This window comes from Cynocephalus volans, chromosome 2, assembly GCF_027409185.1.
Source record: "Cynocephalus volans isolate mCynVol1 chromosome 2, mCynVol1.pri, whole genome shotgun sequence".
In the NCBI taxonomy this organism is placed as follows: domain Eukaryota; kingdom Metazoa; phylum Chordata; class Mammalia; order Dermoptera; family Cynocephalidae; genus Cynocephalus; species Cynocephalus volans.
Genome location: NC_084461.1, coordinates 205,531,940 through 205,546,290, shown reverse-complemented (window position 1 = coordinate 205,546,290; position 14,351 = coordinate 205,531,940). Strand labels below are relative to the sequence as shown.

Genomic DNA, 14,351 nt, shown 5'->3' with positions numbered 1-14,351 from the left:
CTCCAGAAGGAGAGGAAAAAGGAGATCGCATTGAAAACATACTCAACAAAATAGTGGCAGAAAACTTCCCAGGTATAGGAAAATACACAGATTTTCAGATTCAGGAAGCTCAAAGGTCCCTAACTGTATTCAACCCAAAAAGGTCTTCTCCAAGACATGTTATAGTCAAATTGGCAAAACTCAAAGACAAAGAGAAAATCTTAAAAGCTGCAAGAGAGAAGTGTGAAATCACCTATAAGGGAGCCACAATCAGACTAACATCAGACTTTTCATCACAAACTCTAAAAGCCAGAAAGGAATGGGATGATATATTCAAAATACTAAAACACAGAGATTGCCAGCCAAGAATAATCTACCCCAAAAAGCTATCCTTCCAAAATGAAGGGCCAATAGTATATTTCTCAGACAAACAAAAGCTGTGGGAGTTCGATACCACACAACCACCCTTACAAGAAATTCTCAAGGGAGTACTGGGTTTGGTACCTGAAAAAAAACTACCACTGCCATAAAAACCCAAGAAAAATCAAAACCCACGAGTATAATAAAAATGCCAACAATGAAGAGAAAACAAACAAAAAAAGCTATCTACAACCCAAGAACCAACAAATACAGAAAACAAACAGTAAATCAGAAAGAAAGGAACAAAAGACACTTAAGACATCTAAACAAAAATCAAGAAAATGCTAGGAGTAAATCAAAACCTTTGAATAACAACTCTTAATGTAAAAGGATTAAATTCCCCACTCAAAAGACACAGACTGGCTGACTGGATTAAAAAGGAGGACCCAACTATATGCAGCCTTCAGGAGACCCACCTCACCTATAAAGACTCCCATAGACTAAGAGTGAAAGGATAGAAAAAGATTTACCATGCAAACAGAAATGAAAACACGAGCTGGAGTAGGTATTCTTATATCTGATAAAATAGACTTTAAACTAAAAACCATAAAAAGAGATACTGAGGGCCACTATATAATGATAAAAGGATTGATCCATCAAGAAGACATAACAATCATAAATATATACGCACCCAATGTCGGAGCAGCCAGATTTATAAAACAAACTCTATTAGACCTAAAGAAGGAAATAGACACTAATACCATAATAGCAGGGGACCTGAACACCCCACTATCAAAATTGGACAGATCATCGAGGCAAAGAATCAGTAGAGAAACACAAGACCTAAACAAGACTCTAGACCAATTGGAATTGGCAGATATCTACAGAACATTCCACCCAACAACCTCAGAATATTCATTCTTCTCATCAGCACATGGATCATTCTCCAGGATAGATCACATATTAGGTCACAAATCAAGTCTCAATGAATTCAAAAAATTGGAATTATCCCATGTATCTTGTCAGACCACAATGGATTAAAACTAGAAATTAATAACAAACGAAACTCTGGAAACTATACAAACACATGGAAATTAAACAGCATACCACTTAATGACATATGGGTCCAAGAAGAAATCAAACAGGAAATCAAAAAATTTCTTGAAACTAATGAAAACAATGATACATCATACCAAAACCTGTGGGATGCTGCAAAAGCAGTATTAAGGGGGAAATTTATTGCATTAAACGCTCACCTCAGAAGAATGGAAAGATGGCAAGTGAACAACCTAACCCTTCACCTTACAGAACTAGAAAAACAAGAACAATCCAAACCTAAAGTTAGCAGACGGAAAGAAATCATTAAGATCAGAGCAGAACTGAATGAAAATGAAACCCAAAAAACAATACAAAAGATCAATGAATCAAACAGTTGGTTTTTTGAAAAGATAAATAAAATTGACAAACCATTAGCATAGCTAACTAAAAAAAGAAGAGAGAAGACTCAAATAACAAAAATTAGAAATGAAAAAGGCGATATTACAACTGATTCATCTGAAATACAAGGAACCATTCGAGACTACTATAAACAACTATACACCAACAAGTTTGAAAATCTGGAGGAAATGGATAAATTTATGGACACACACAAGCTCCCAAAACTGAACCCTGAAGACGTAGAAAATTTGAACAGACCAATAACAATAAAGGAGATTGAAGCTGTTATCAGAAGGCTCCCAACAAAGAAAAGCCCAGGACTAGATGGATTCACAGCAGAATTTTACCAAACATTCAAAGAGGAATTGACACCAATTCCTTAAAAACTATTCCAAAAGATTGAAACAGATGCAAATCTCCCAAACTCATTCTATGATGCAAACATCATCCTGATACCAAAACCAGGTAAAGATATAACCAAAAAAGAAAACTACAGGCCGATATCCTTGACGAAAATAGATGCAAAAATCCTCACTAAAATACTAGCAAACAGAATACAGCAACACATACGTAAAATTATTCTCCACGATCAAGTAGGATTCATCCCAGGGATGCAAGGTGGGTTCAACATACACAAATCAATAAATGTGATACACCATATTAATAAAGTCAAACACAAGGACCATATGATCATCTCTATAGATGCTGAAAAAGCATTTGATAAAATTCAGCACTCATTCTTGAGAAAGACCCTCTATACGTTAGGTATAGAGGGAAAGTATCTCAACATAATTAAAGCCATATATGAGAAACCCACTGTCAATATCATCCTGAATGGGGAAAAGCTGAAAGCTTTTCCTTTAAGAACAGGAACTAGACAAGGATGCCCACTCTCACCACTCCTATTCAACATAGTGTTGGAAGTACTAGCCAGAGCAATCAGAGAAGAGAAGGAAATAAAGGGCATCCAGATTGGAAAAGATGAAGTCAAACTGTCCCTGTTTGCAGATGACATGATCCTATATATCGAACAGCCGAAAACCTCTACAAAAAAACTCTTGGAATTGATAAATGATTTCAGCACAGTAGCAGGATACAAAATCAACACACAAAAATCAGTAGCATTTCTTTTCTGCAATAGTGAACATGCAGAACGAGAAATCAAGAAAGCCTGCCCATTTACAATAGCCACAAAAAAATAAAATACTTGGGAATTGAGTTAACCAAGGATGTGAAAAATCTCTATAATGAGAACTACAAACCACTGCTGAGAGAAATTAGAGAGGATACAAGAAGATGGAAAGATATCCCATGCTCTTGGATTGGAAGAATCAACATAGTGAAAATGTCCATACTACCCAAAGTGATATACAAATTCAATGTAATCCCCATCAAAATTCCAAAGACATTTTTCTCAGAAATGGAAAGAACTATCCAGACATTTATATGGAATAATAAAAGACCACGCACAGCCAAAGCAATGCTGAGCAAAAAGATAAAGCTAGAGGCATAACACTACCTGACTTTAAGCTATACTACAAAGCTATAATAACCAAAACAGTATGGTACTGGCATAAAAACAGACACACTGATCAATGGAATAGAATAGAGAATCCAGAAATCAACCGAGAATCCAGAAATCAACCCACACCCTTACTGCCATCTGTTCTTTGACAAAGGCACCAAGCCTATTCACTGGGGAAGGAACTGCCTCTTCAGCAAATTGTGCTGGGATAACTGGATATCCATATGCAGGAGAATGAAAGTAGACCCATACCTCTTACCATATACTAAAATCAACTCAAAATGGATTAAGGATTTAAATATACACCCTGAAACAATAAAACTTCTTAAAGAAAACATAGGAGAAACACTTCAGGAAATAGGACTGGACACAGACTTCATGAATACGACCCCAAAAGCACGGGCAACCAAAGGAAAAATAAACAAATGGGATTATATCAAATTAAAGAGCTTCTGCACAGCAAAAGAAACAATTAACAGAGTTAAAAGACAACCAACAGAGTGGGAGAAAATATTTGCAAAAATAACATCTGACAAAGGATTAATATCCGGAATATATAAGGAACTCAAACAACTTTACAAGAAGAAAACAAGCAACCCAATTAAAAAATGGACAAAAGAGCTAAGTAGGCATTTCTCTAAGGAAGATATACAAATGGCCAACAGACATATGAAAAAATGCTCAACATCACTCAGCATCTGGGAAATGCAAATCAAAACCACATTGAGATACCATCTAACCCCAGTTAGGATGGCTAAAATCCAAAAGACTCTGAACAATAAATGCTGGCGAGGTTGCGGAGAAAAAGGAACTCTCATACATTGTTGGTGGGGCTACAAAATGGTGCAGCCTCTATGGAAAATGGTATGGAGGTTCCTCAAACAATTGCAGATAGATCTACCATACGACCCAGCTATCCCACTGTTGGGAATATACCCAGAGGAATGGAAATCATCAAGTCGAAGGTATACCTGTTCCCCAATGTTCATCACAGCACTCTTTCCAATAGCCAAGCATTGGAACCAGCGCAAATGTCCATCATCAGATGAGTGGATATGGAAAACGTGGTACATCTACACAATGGAATACTTCTCAGCTATAAAAACGAATGAAATACTGCAATTTGCAACAACATGGATGGACCTTGAGAGAATTATATTAAGTGAAACAGTCAGGCACAGAAAGAGAAATACCACATGTTCTCACTTATTGGTGGGAGATAAAAATTAATATATAAATTCACACACACACACACACAAAAAAAAAAAACGGTGGGGGGGGTGGAGAAGATATAACAACCACAATTACTTGAAGTTGATACGACAAGCAAACAGAGGGGACATTGGTGGTGGGGAGGGGGGTAGGGAGGAGGGAGGGAGGTTTTGGTGATGGGCAACAATAATCAGCCACAATGTATATCGACAAAATAAAATATAAAAATAAATAAATAAATAAATAAAAGATTTTATGAATAAGACCCCAAAAGCACAGGCAACAAAAGGGAAAATAAGCAAATGGGACTATATCAAACTAAAAAGTTTCTACACAAAGAAACGCTTAACAGAGCGAAAAGACAATCTACAGAATGGATGAAAATACTTGCAAAGTATACATCTGACAAAGGATCAACATCCAGAATATATAAGGAACTTAATCAACTTACAGTAAAAAAAAAAAAAAAAAAGTAACCCAATTTGAAAATGGGCAAAAGAGCTGAAGAGATATTTCTCAAAGGAAGATATACAAATGGCGAACAGACACATGAAAAAATGCTCAACATCACTCAGCATCAGGGAAATCCAAATCAAAACCACACTGAGATACCATCTCACCCCAGTTAAACTGCCATTATCAAAAAGGTAGAGAATAACAAATGTTGGTGAGGATGCAGAAAAAGGGAAACCCTCCTACAATGTCGGTGGGATTGTAAATTAGTGAAGCCATTATGGAAAACAGTATAAAGGTTCCTCAAACTACACATAGAACTGCCATACAATCCAGCAATCCCACTGCTGGGTATATATATCCAAATGAAAGGAAATTATCATGTCAAAGGGATACCTACACTCCCCATGTTTATCACAGCTCTACTTACAATAGCCAAAATATGGAACCAACCTAAATGTCCATTGACAAATGACTAGGTAAGGAAAATGTGGTATATATACACAATGGAGTACTACTACTGTGCCATTAAAAATAATAAAAGCCTGCCATTCATAGCAACATGGATAAACTTAGAGAAAATTATGGTAAGTGAAATAAGCCAGACACAGAAACAGAAATACCACATGTCCTCATTCATAAATGGGAGCTAAGAAAATAAATAAACTTTTAAAAAGGAAGAAAGATACAACAATCACAATAATTCATTGAACTTTCAAAAAGAGAGAACAGAACTGAGGCCACAGAGGTGGAAAAGGGAGAGGAGGAGATTAGCGAGAAATTGGCAAAGGGTCACAAAAAATGATTACATTGTATAATGACAAATATACTAATTATCATGATTTGAGAATCACATATTGTACATAGGTATTGATATTCAATTCTGTACCCCACAGACATGTACTGTAAGAATAAAATATAACTTTAACATGCACAATTTGCTTCTGACGATAAAACATAACTAATGCCATTTTAAGTAAGGCAGCTTCTAAGGGGATATGCAGAGGCCAGGCAAGTCAAGGCAAGCCCGAGCACACTAAATTCCAGGAAGGGAGTAATCACCCCCCGGTTCCAGGAACTGACCAGTTCCTTATCTAGAGGCCACCTGGCCACAAGAAAGATAAATGATTGGGAAATACACTATTCCTTATTGGTGTGCCAGCCCGCTAAAGCCCACCAATAAATCCAAAGGCCACCTCTGATAACCTGTAAACAATAAACAACTCATCCTGTTGCCAAAGTCTGTCTAAAAAACTGTATAAGAAGTTCTTGTGTTAAGAGCTCAGGGTTGCTCTTGTCCAGCAGACTGAGTGACCCCAGCATGCTGGAATAAACTCCTCTTGCTTGATTGCAGCAGTCTCTGTCTCGTGGACTCTGTGAGGTGAGCCATCCCAACGTGTGGGATTTGTGCATGGTGCACAAGTCTTACAGTAAAATCAATTATATTTCAATAAACTTTAAAAACTGATAAATGAATAAACATGCAGTGGAATATTATTCATCAATAAAAAAGAATGAAGTACAAATGCACATTACAACACGGATGACCTTGAAAACATTATGCTAGGTGAAAGAAGCCAGTCACAAAGAACCATATATTATATGATTCTATTTATATGAAATGTCCAGAAAAGGCAAACCCATAGAGACAGGAATTACATTAGTGGTTGCCTAGTGCTGGGGATTTGGGGTAAAATAGGAACTGACTGCTAATTTCTTTAGCAGGTACAGGATTTCTTTACGGGGTAAAAAAAAAATTCTAAAACCGATTGTGGTGATGGTTGCACAACTCTGTAAATATACCAAAAACCACTGAATTGTGTACCTTAAATGGGTGAGTTGTGTGGTATGTCAAAATTATAGCTCAATAAAGTTATATGGTATACAATTTTATTTGGTATACAATGTTTATTGAGCAAGTTATGCCAACCTCTAGGCCTCATTTCTTGTTGTGTTAAATAAGGAGACTACTACATCTACCCAAATCAGAATGAGGAATTTTTCTTAACGTTTTCCCAGTTGTAGAAAGCATAGTTGGCTATAATCTCTATTATTCTTTCCATACCAAGGAGGCCACAGGGCTGTACCTGCTGAGGCTGGAAGGCTGAGGGTCCACCAACAAGAGTACAGATTAACAGTCTCAGTAGTAAAAGTAACCTTAGGAACACCTAGGCCTATCATCCATCTGACTCATGAATCCCTTCCACAACACTTCCTCTGTCAAACCCTCCAGCAACAAGAAATCCACTACCCTACAGTGCCTGCTTCCTCTTGGCAAAATTTGCTTCTATAGAGCTTCAGATATAGTCCTTATGCTACTCAACAGAACAGGTCTTATCCTTCATGTACTTTACCATCTTTCATATATTCAAAGACAACTCATGTCCCCTTGAACTTTGTCTTTTCTAAGCTAATTATCCTCAGCTTCTTCCAATATTCCTATATAATTAGGATTGGGGGACCCAAATACATAGAATTTAACTTACATCTCTATAAACTTCAGTTTGTTAGATTTGAGTCAACATTCAGGCCTCCTGAGATCTTTCTGGAACATGATTCTGTCATTCCTCCAGATTTTGTATCTGTAAATAATTTTATGGCTTCATCTATAGCCTTGTAAAATGAATTATAAAGGCTGCCTATTCCAATTATTTTGTCATTTGCTGGGAGGTCTTTCAAACGGTTCCTCCTGAGTTTGTGTAAGGTAGATCACAGACTATCAGAGCTATAAAGAGTTATAAGAGTTATAAAGATCTTTATAAGGAGTTATAAAGATCTAGTCCAACTCTCTCATTTTTCAGGTGATAAAACAAAGGTCCATTTCAAGGGGTCTGTAGGTAGAGCTTCCAGCTCTGCCACTTGCTCCAGGTTACTTCATCCTGAAATTGCTAAGCTGGAATAGAACTCTCCCCTCTGTTCCACACTCTTATTATCAAACCCTCACTCATTTATTCACTCAGCAAATATTTGTTGAACATAATTTTACAAGAGACCAGGCAAGAAATAATGGTATATCACACTAGGGTAACAGATATAAAAAGAGAGAGGTAGATGAATATAACAGACATTTAAGAGACAAAATCGACACAATTTGATGGGGATTGGTGGGGAAACGTTTACTGGCCATGCAGAGGAGGATGAACCTGCAAATAAGGCAAAAAGGAGCAGCCAAAGAGGATGGAGAAAAGAGACAAACAGGAGAGTATAGTATTATGAAATCCAAGAGGAGAGAATAACTCAGGAACGACGAGTAATCAATAATGCTGAGTGCTACTGAAAAGTCAAGTCAGGCGAGGAATGGACAATATCTATTTGATCTAGCACAGGGTGGTCATAGGGGAGGGAACGGCAATGGCACACGTGAACACAGCATTTTGTTGTTCTGCATGACGCATAGCTTTCTGTTGTGCACGGTCCACTCTAACATAATGTTCACAGCTACAGTCCTCAATAAGGATCTGCCAGTCTAAGGAAATAACATAAACACTCCCGGTGTAATCAGTCCCAGTGTAAGAGGCCAGTGTAATCCCAGCCAGAACTCTAAAAGAGCCATCATGACTTTTGCTAGATGCAACCTTAATTAATAAGCACACTGTGTTACTCCTATTTTCATATAATTTGAATGCAAATGTTTGCCCAAGGTCACGTATGAAGCCAATGGTTAAAAAGAAAATCCTCCCAAATTCTTCAATTCCAGCCTTGAGCAGAGTTAAGCAAGCCAGATGGCAGACACCAAGTTGCAGGGTGGCCTTAGAAAAGTCACTTCCCCTATGCAGGCCTCAGTTTCACCAACTGCAAAATAAAGGGGTTTGACTAGATGGCTTCTAAGTTCCTTTCAGTAGAAAGTATATTCTAATTTTATCTGGTTTATACCTTTGAATTGTTTGTCTGCTGAGACCCCGTAACCTAACCAGATGCAAATCCCATGAGTCAGAATAAGAAGATTTTTCTTCAATAGAAAACATGAACTGCAACCCCACATGTCAATCCCAAAACTCTAGTGGCTATTGGAGACTCAGAGTTAAGTACTCAATCTACTAGGACAACATATTCTTGATGGTGAGAAGCCCCCTTGAATCCCATCCATCTACTGCTTCAAACTTTCTCGTTCTAGAGCTAAAACCTTGCCTTTTTCTCCATATATTTCCTTGAAATAGCCTAGAAGTCAACCTAATCTCCAAGTAATCTCCTCTGGACTTAGTTCAAGGCACCACATTAATATCTGTTGAGGAGCTTTCTTTCTATTTATTTTTAATTGACAAAAATTATATATATTTATAGTGTTAAATACGATGTTTCAAAATATGTGTACATTGTGGAATGGCTAAATTGAACTAATTAACATACCCATCACTTCGCATACTTGTTTTTTGTGGTGAGAACACTTAAAATCTACTCACTTAGCAATTTTCAAGTATGCAATGCATTGTTCTTAACTATAATTCCATGTTGGACGATAGATCTCTTGAATTTATTTCTCCCGTCTAAGGAAACTTTGTATCCTTTGACCAACGTCTCCCTAATCCACCTCCCTACCTACACGGCAGCCCCTGGTAACCACCATTCTACTCCCTGCTTCTGTGAGTTCAACTGTTTTAGATTCTACATTTAGGTGAGAACATGCAGTATTTATCTTTCTGTATCTGGCTTATTTCACTTAATATAATGTTCTCCAGGTTCATCCATGCTGTCGCAAATGACAGGATTTCCTTCTTTTTAAAAGCTAAATAGTATTCCATTGTGTATATATACCACATTACCTTTATCTATTTAACCATTGATGGGCACTTGGGTTGATTCTATATCTTGACTACTGTGAATAATTCTGCAACAAACATGGGAGTGCAGATATTGCCTTGATATACTGATTTCATTTGCTTTAGATATATAGCCAGTAGTGGGATTGCTGGATCATATGGCAGTTCTACTTTTAAATTTTTGAGGAACCTCCATACTGATTTCCATAATGGCATTCCCTCTGTTGGAGAGCTTTGAAAGACCTTCTAGATGAGCATGGAAAAATCACATTTTTCCCTAATGAGTTTTCAGATCATCTCCTTTCCAAGCATGGCTGATGAACAAGTACCAGGACTCACAGAGCCCAACCAAGCCATATGTCTCCTTCCCACTAAGAGAAGACACGTTCAAAAACTGAGGGCACCCAGAGTGAAGCTTTCCCTATTGATAATCCAGGTTCAGAGATGGCTTTGCCCCAGGAGGCCCACAGAAATCTAAGTGGAGCCTAAACTCCATCAGCTTCCCAAGGAAGACCCCACCAGCCTCCCAAGAAAGACTCTCACCGTTAGGCATGAGCTCCACCACTAAGGTTGGGTAGGCAATGTTGGTACAGCCGACCTTGGTGCCGCAATATTTCTCACATTCCGAGGGGAGGACACAGGCAATTTTTTCTGGGGAGAGATGAAGAGCCATGTCAGCAAGCAGACATCAGGGAAATATTTCCAAAGTTCAACTTCTTAAAACAAGGCTTCAAACAGGACTGCCCAAGGCCCTGAAAGCATTCCTCAAAAAGTGCAGCTCCCAGCTGAGCCCCTCTGTGCCATGCCCCTGCTGAATAGAGAGGAATGACCATTCCTAGGCAGAGGCGAAAAGGAAATAAAGAAATGTTCAGGGTATGAAGGGAGGAGGCACAGTCCTTAGACTTTAGCTAACTACCCTGCAGCTAGTTTTTCCTGAAAATCACAGTGACTTATGGCTCCTAATGTTGAGGTTTAATTTAAGCACCTCTTGCAAGTAGTGTTGAATGCTCAGACAACTGAGGGAATTCTCCAGTGGCAGGACTGTTGGGTACTGCTTCCAAGATGTGGGAAATCTGGGATAGAGATGAAAGAAAAGAAAAGAAAGAAATGAAGGAAGGAAGGAAGGAAGGAAGGAAGGAAGGAAGGAAGGAAGGAAGGAAGGAAGGAAGGAAGGAAGGAAGGAAGGAAGAAAGAAAGAAAGAAAGAAAGAAAGAAAGAAAGAAAGAAAGAAAGAAAGAAAGAAAGAAAGAAAGAAAGAAAGAAAGAAAGAAAGAAAGAAAGAAAGAAAGAAAGAAAAGAAACAGTCTGGGAGGAGAAGGAGACATGATCTAGAGACTTGGAGAAAATTTTAGAAACTTGTATAGACTTCAGACCAACAAACACTTATTAGGTACCTACTATATATACGTGTACTTCATTTAGTGCTGCCCAATATAGCCCTGATTCATTACGACACTATTTCAAATATTTTTATGAATAAATTTGTGTAATATCCATTATAATATGAACTATTCAGTCAGTATAGGACTGTGAGAGCACTTTAGGAGCACACAGCCAGTGACAGCAAGTTCTCCCAGACTGTCTTGTCTTCATTTCGGAGGGTGCTCACCAAACTATCACTCTGTGGTTATTTTGCCATTATTTCATATTCCAGGAAACAGTTTTGACCCGTGATAGCTGATCAAAAAAAAAAAATTATAAATGGCAATGCTGGAGAGGACACAAAAAGGCCAAGGAAGAATCTATCACCCTAGATTGTAAAGTGCAAGGCTTGGGGCACCTTCAAGGAAATGGTCCAGGAACCAGGGCTTAGAGCAGTGAGCAGTTAGAGACTGTCTGTGTCCTTTGACATTACAATTAGAAAGGAAATCATACACACCACTACAAGCCTGGGGGAGGGGCTGGGGAGAGTGAGCAACAATTGAGCAAATATTATTAGCTGGAAGAAGCAACCTGGAGGCACGTCATGACTTTAGAAGATTTGAAAAAAGGGGGAAAGCAACTGCCAATGTAAGAAACCAAGGAAGGCATCTCCAAAAGTTCTGTGCTCTCAGGTTGCTCACTGTCTAGCAGGGGAACGATAACGTCAGTGATCACGGCAAGAAAAGGAGAAGATGGAAAAGAGAAAGCAAGGAGCTATAGGACTTTAGAATTGACTTTGAGCCAGGAAAATGGAAGAGTAGCCAGTAAGTCCAGCAGAAGGCATCACCTGTGTACAGAATGCGGCTGACCATCCCCGTCATCACCATGAGGAACATGGGCAGCAGCTTCAGGTACCCACACAGGATGCAGCCAGCCTTCACGTGTGACATGTTTTTGGCCGAGAGGCAGCGCTGCACAATGACCTGCCAGGGAAAGCCCAATATGAGAGGGGTACAGGTCAGAGACCCCATGATACCCTCCTGCTACCCCATCCTGGATCCCTGGCCTGGCACTCCCATGTCACCAGGGCTCAGTGACCTACCTACCACATGAGCCTCCCCTGGCTTTCCCAACCACACAAGCCACAGACAGACAGAAGTTCTTGCAGTGCCCTGGGGAAGATCCCGTCAACCCTGCCCATCCAGCCTGGGTACCTGATCTGTGCACCAGTACCACAGGGCGAGGATGGTCAGCCCAAAGATGAGCCCAGGCCATGGGATGTCTCCCGTGATGGGATCTCGGAAAATGTGGAAGGAGTCGGCCCTCGGAGTGTAGCATTTTTCCTCAACAGTGAGGTTTCCATCAGAAATCAAGGTTGGAATGGCTTTCATATACTTCTCCATGAAGGCCTCATACCCTCCCACTTTGTGAAAAGCTGCAAAACATTGGTACAAAAATGAACACTCTGAAACATTCAACTCTTTATAGCAGTTTTCTTCTGTGGATGCCTGAGAAACTGAGAGGACCCAACCAAAAGAGCCCTCACTGTATGGTCTTGGTCATTCAGCTTCCCACTCTGGGCCTCAGCTTTCTCATCCATAGAATGAGTTTATTAACCCTGCAAAGTCCCCTTGGGAGCTACTATGAGGATCCAAAGTAGTTACTTGTGAACGTGTTCCAACCATAAACTTCTTTACATAAGGAAAGGTATTTTAATTATTGAAAGGAAGACCTCAGTCCTCCAATGGTGAGGAAGCTGCCCCTACACACCCACAATGATGGCCAATCCAGGCTGGACCACTCCCCTTGGGAGCGCAGAGTACGCACATGCTCACTGCCCGGGCTGGCAGCAGGGGAGAAGGCCAGATTTGCTTTTCTCTTCCTGGGCTGCATGCCTCTACTTCCACCCCCACTTCTCCAGCCTGCCCTTGTCCCACTTACCAAACCCAGTCAGGATAATAGATCCCACCAACATGATCACTGTCTGCAAGGTGTCCGTGTAAATCACAGCTGCCAGGCCCCCTAAGCAGGCAGGAAGACAACACATCTTACCTCATGTGGAGGGGGACCTGTCCACTTGTTTCCTTTCCCCACCCTCTTCCCTCTATCTCTTGCACACCTTCTGAGAACCAACCCCCCTCAGTCACCCACCTGCCTTTCCTTCCTTCCCTCTCTTGTCCTGTTACAGTGTTCTGCAACTCAGAATGTTCCCATACATCTCCTTTTCTGAGAAATGCTTGTGAGGCCTTGGGGAGAGGAGGATGTTCCTCCCTGCTTGAGAGGGAAGAACTTGATGTGACCCTTTTAAGCCACAAGAAGGATCAAAGCAGATGGCTCTTCTATGGTAAGAAGAAGCATCTTCCACAAATGAAGGCAGAGAAGAGCAAAGAGCTGACTGTAGCAATGTCTGGGGACACTGGCTCATTTGAAAAGATGAGTTCTATGTCCACTCTCTCTTTTCTCACACCATCTAAGTATCTTCCTGCCCCCAAAGCTGTAGGGCTCCTTTTGAGCAGCAAGTTCCATTGCTGATCCTGCCCTCCATCCCCACCAACTAGGCAGAGTAGCACCTCTGCAAAGGAGCCCCCAATTGTTATTCATGTACTAGCTTCTCTGGTCACCCTCCTCCAGCCAAAACCACCCTTGCCCAGCCAAGAACATCTGCCTGCTCCCCCTGCCTCCACCTCAGTCCATGCCCATTCCTGCTTCCATTCCCTGCTCTCACTTATTCCTGCATCTGGCACTCCCCTGATTGTCCCAACTTAGCCAAGTCATCTCCATGACCTTCAGAACCAAGCTTTGCCCCACCTCCTCTAAGAAGTTGTTCTGACTATTCCAGTACACTGGAGCTTTCTGAGACCAATCCTATAACTTGTTGGGTCTTTGAGTGGGGACCAACCAAATACTCCATTCTCAAACTGTTTCCTGGGTGTTCCTCTCCTCCTCAACAGCAGAAATCATGTCTCCTACCTCCTTTTATCTTTCATGAACTAGCTGGGCTTGAGCTAGTTCGTTTGAATGAACTCACCTGTGATTGTATAAAGGGCAGTGATAGCCAATAAAAGAACAATGGCCAGGTATAGATTCAGGCCCACAGCCAGATTGATGAATATGGCCCCAGAGAAGATATCTGCCTGGAAGGAGAGGAGAGGTGGAGTTAGGAGTGGAAGAGGCCACAGGGTCCAAGCTCTATTCCTAAGTTTCCAAGTAGGCTTTCTTCAAGATGATAATAGGTACTTCATAAGAAAAAGGATTCCATGGTCAAA

General features: G+C 40.2%; 1 protein-coding gene across 3 annotated transcripts in view; it reads right to left on the bottom strand.

The window, feature by feature from the left end:
- The window catches only part of LOC134369306 (sodium/glucose cotransporter 1), a 76,605-nt gene that overhangs the window by 17,696 nt on the left and 44,558 nt on the right, over nt 1-14,351 (bottom strand). For all 3 annotated transcript variants that reach the window (XM_063085670.1, XM_063085668.1, XM_063085669.1), the window contains exons 6-10: nt 14,114-14,219; nt 13,027-13,107; nt 12,300-12,520; nt 11,933-12,068; nt 10,267-10,374 (exon numbers count right to left, since the gene is read on the bottom strand). In XM_063085670.1, the coding sequence (XP_062941740.1) occupies nt 10,267-10,374; nt 11,933-12,068; nt 12,300-12,520; nt 13,027-13,107; nt 14,114-14,219 (652 nt within the window). The remainder of the gene's footprint in view (nt 1-10,266; nt 10,375-11,932; nt 12,069-12,299; nt 12,521-13,026; nt 13,108-14,113; nt 14,220-14,351) is intronic.